Source organism: Myotis davidii, unplaced genomic scaffold, assembly GCF_000327345.1.
Source record: "Myotis davidii unplaced genomic scaffold, ASM32734v1 scaffold484, whole genome shotgun sequence".
Classification (NCBI taxonomy): Eukaryota; Metazoa; Chordata; class Mammalia; order Chiroptera; family Vespertilionidae; genus Myotis; species Myotis davidii.
Window position 1 is genome coordinate 151535 of NW_006295459.1, and position 1475 is coordinate 153009.

At 46.2% G+C, this 1475-nt stretch overlaps 1 protein-coding gene across 1 annotated transcript in view; it reads left to right on the top strand.

Moving 5' to 3' along the window:
* Positions 1–924: 924 nt before the first annotated feature.
* LOC102775167 (RNA-binding motif protein, X chromosome-like) overlaps positions 925–1475 on the top strand; it is a 2107-nt gene continuing 1556 nt past the window's right edge. The window contains exon 1 of the mRNA XM_006770075.1: positions 925–931. Within this exon, the coding sequence (XP_006770138.1) occupies positions 925–931 (7 nt within the window). The remainder of the gene's footprint in view (positions 932–1475) is intronic.

Consider the following 1475-nt stretch of genomic DNA (forward strand, 5'->3'; position numbering starts at 1 on the left):
GCTGCGCTGGCTGCACCGCTGGAGGGCCGGCGTGGCTGGTGTAATCCTTGCGCCTGTTTATTCACTGGGCGGCTAAACCAGAGCAGGCACCAACCACCTGTCTGAGACCCTCCCAAACCCCACTCCTCCCACCTCCGCCGTATCCACCTACTCCACCCACCCCCAACTCCTAGCAAGAAGAAATTCTTGATCACAATAAACTCAAAATAGGGGGTGGGGCTGGGGCTGAATGATTAAAACAAAAATAGTGCTATTTAATGTCTCCGCTTGGATGAATGATGAGTATCTCAAACTTAAAAACTTAAAATGTCCAAAACCGGACTCCTAACTGCCCCCCATTCTTTCTCCCTCTGCCCCAAAGAAATCTGCTGCTTCTTTCACTGTCTTCCCCATCTCAGTAAATGGCAAGGCAATTTTTCCAGTTGCTCAGATGAAAACCTTAGAGTCACCTTTGACTTCTCTCCCTCTCTCCCCCTCCCATCCCCACATCCCATGTCTTTTCAGCAAATTTTGTTGGCTATAGCCTCAAAAATATCCAGAATCCAACTGCTTCTCACTACTTTAAGTGCTACAACCTTGGTCTAAAATCATTCCTGTTGTTGACAGGATTCAATTCTTTGTGGTTGTGGGACTGAGGTCCCAGGTTCCTTCCTGGCCATTAGCCAGGGGCCACTCTCAAGTCTTAGAGGCTTGCTTTATGGCCCCTTCATCCTTAAGCCAGCAACAGTTCTTCAAGCACTTCTCACGCTTCAAATCTTTCTGATGTCCTCTTCTGCAACCAGCCAAAGAATACTTCCTGCTCTTAAAAAGTTCATGTAATTAGGTCAGGCCCACCAGATAATTCCCTTGCCTACAGTCAAGAATGCCATATTATATAACCTAATTACCGAAGTAAACTCTATCAGATTCAAAGTTCTAGGGATTATGCAGGGTAGGGTATGTATACAGGGGGTGGGAAATCTTGTGGACTCTTCTTTTTTTTTTAATTGATTTCAGGGAGGAAGGGAGAGGGAGAGAGAGATAGAAACATCAATGATGAGAGAGAATCATTGATCAGCTGCCTCCTGCATGCCCCCTACTGGGACTGAGCCCACAGTATGTACCAACCACTGGAATCGAACCCGGACCCTTCAGTCCGTAGACTGACGCTCTATTTACTGAGCCAAACCAGCTAGGGCCTTGTGGACCATCTTAAAATTCTTCCTACCACACATATACTGTAATAACAAAAAGATCAAAATATACAATTGCCAGAAGCCGGTCCATCCTTGCTGCTTGACACAGTCGCTGCAGGGAAGAAACATCTGCACAGCATATGTTTCAAGGGACCTGGCGTATATGGCATACTGTTCTTAATATGTTTGCTCACCTTGGTGCTATGTGTTTTAACCAAGGTCACCTCTTCAAGAAAGGTTGTTTCCCCAGGTAGGGATTTTTCCCTGAAGTTAGGGAGGGACTAAAACCCCTCAACTACA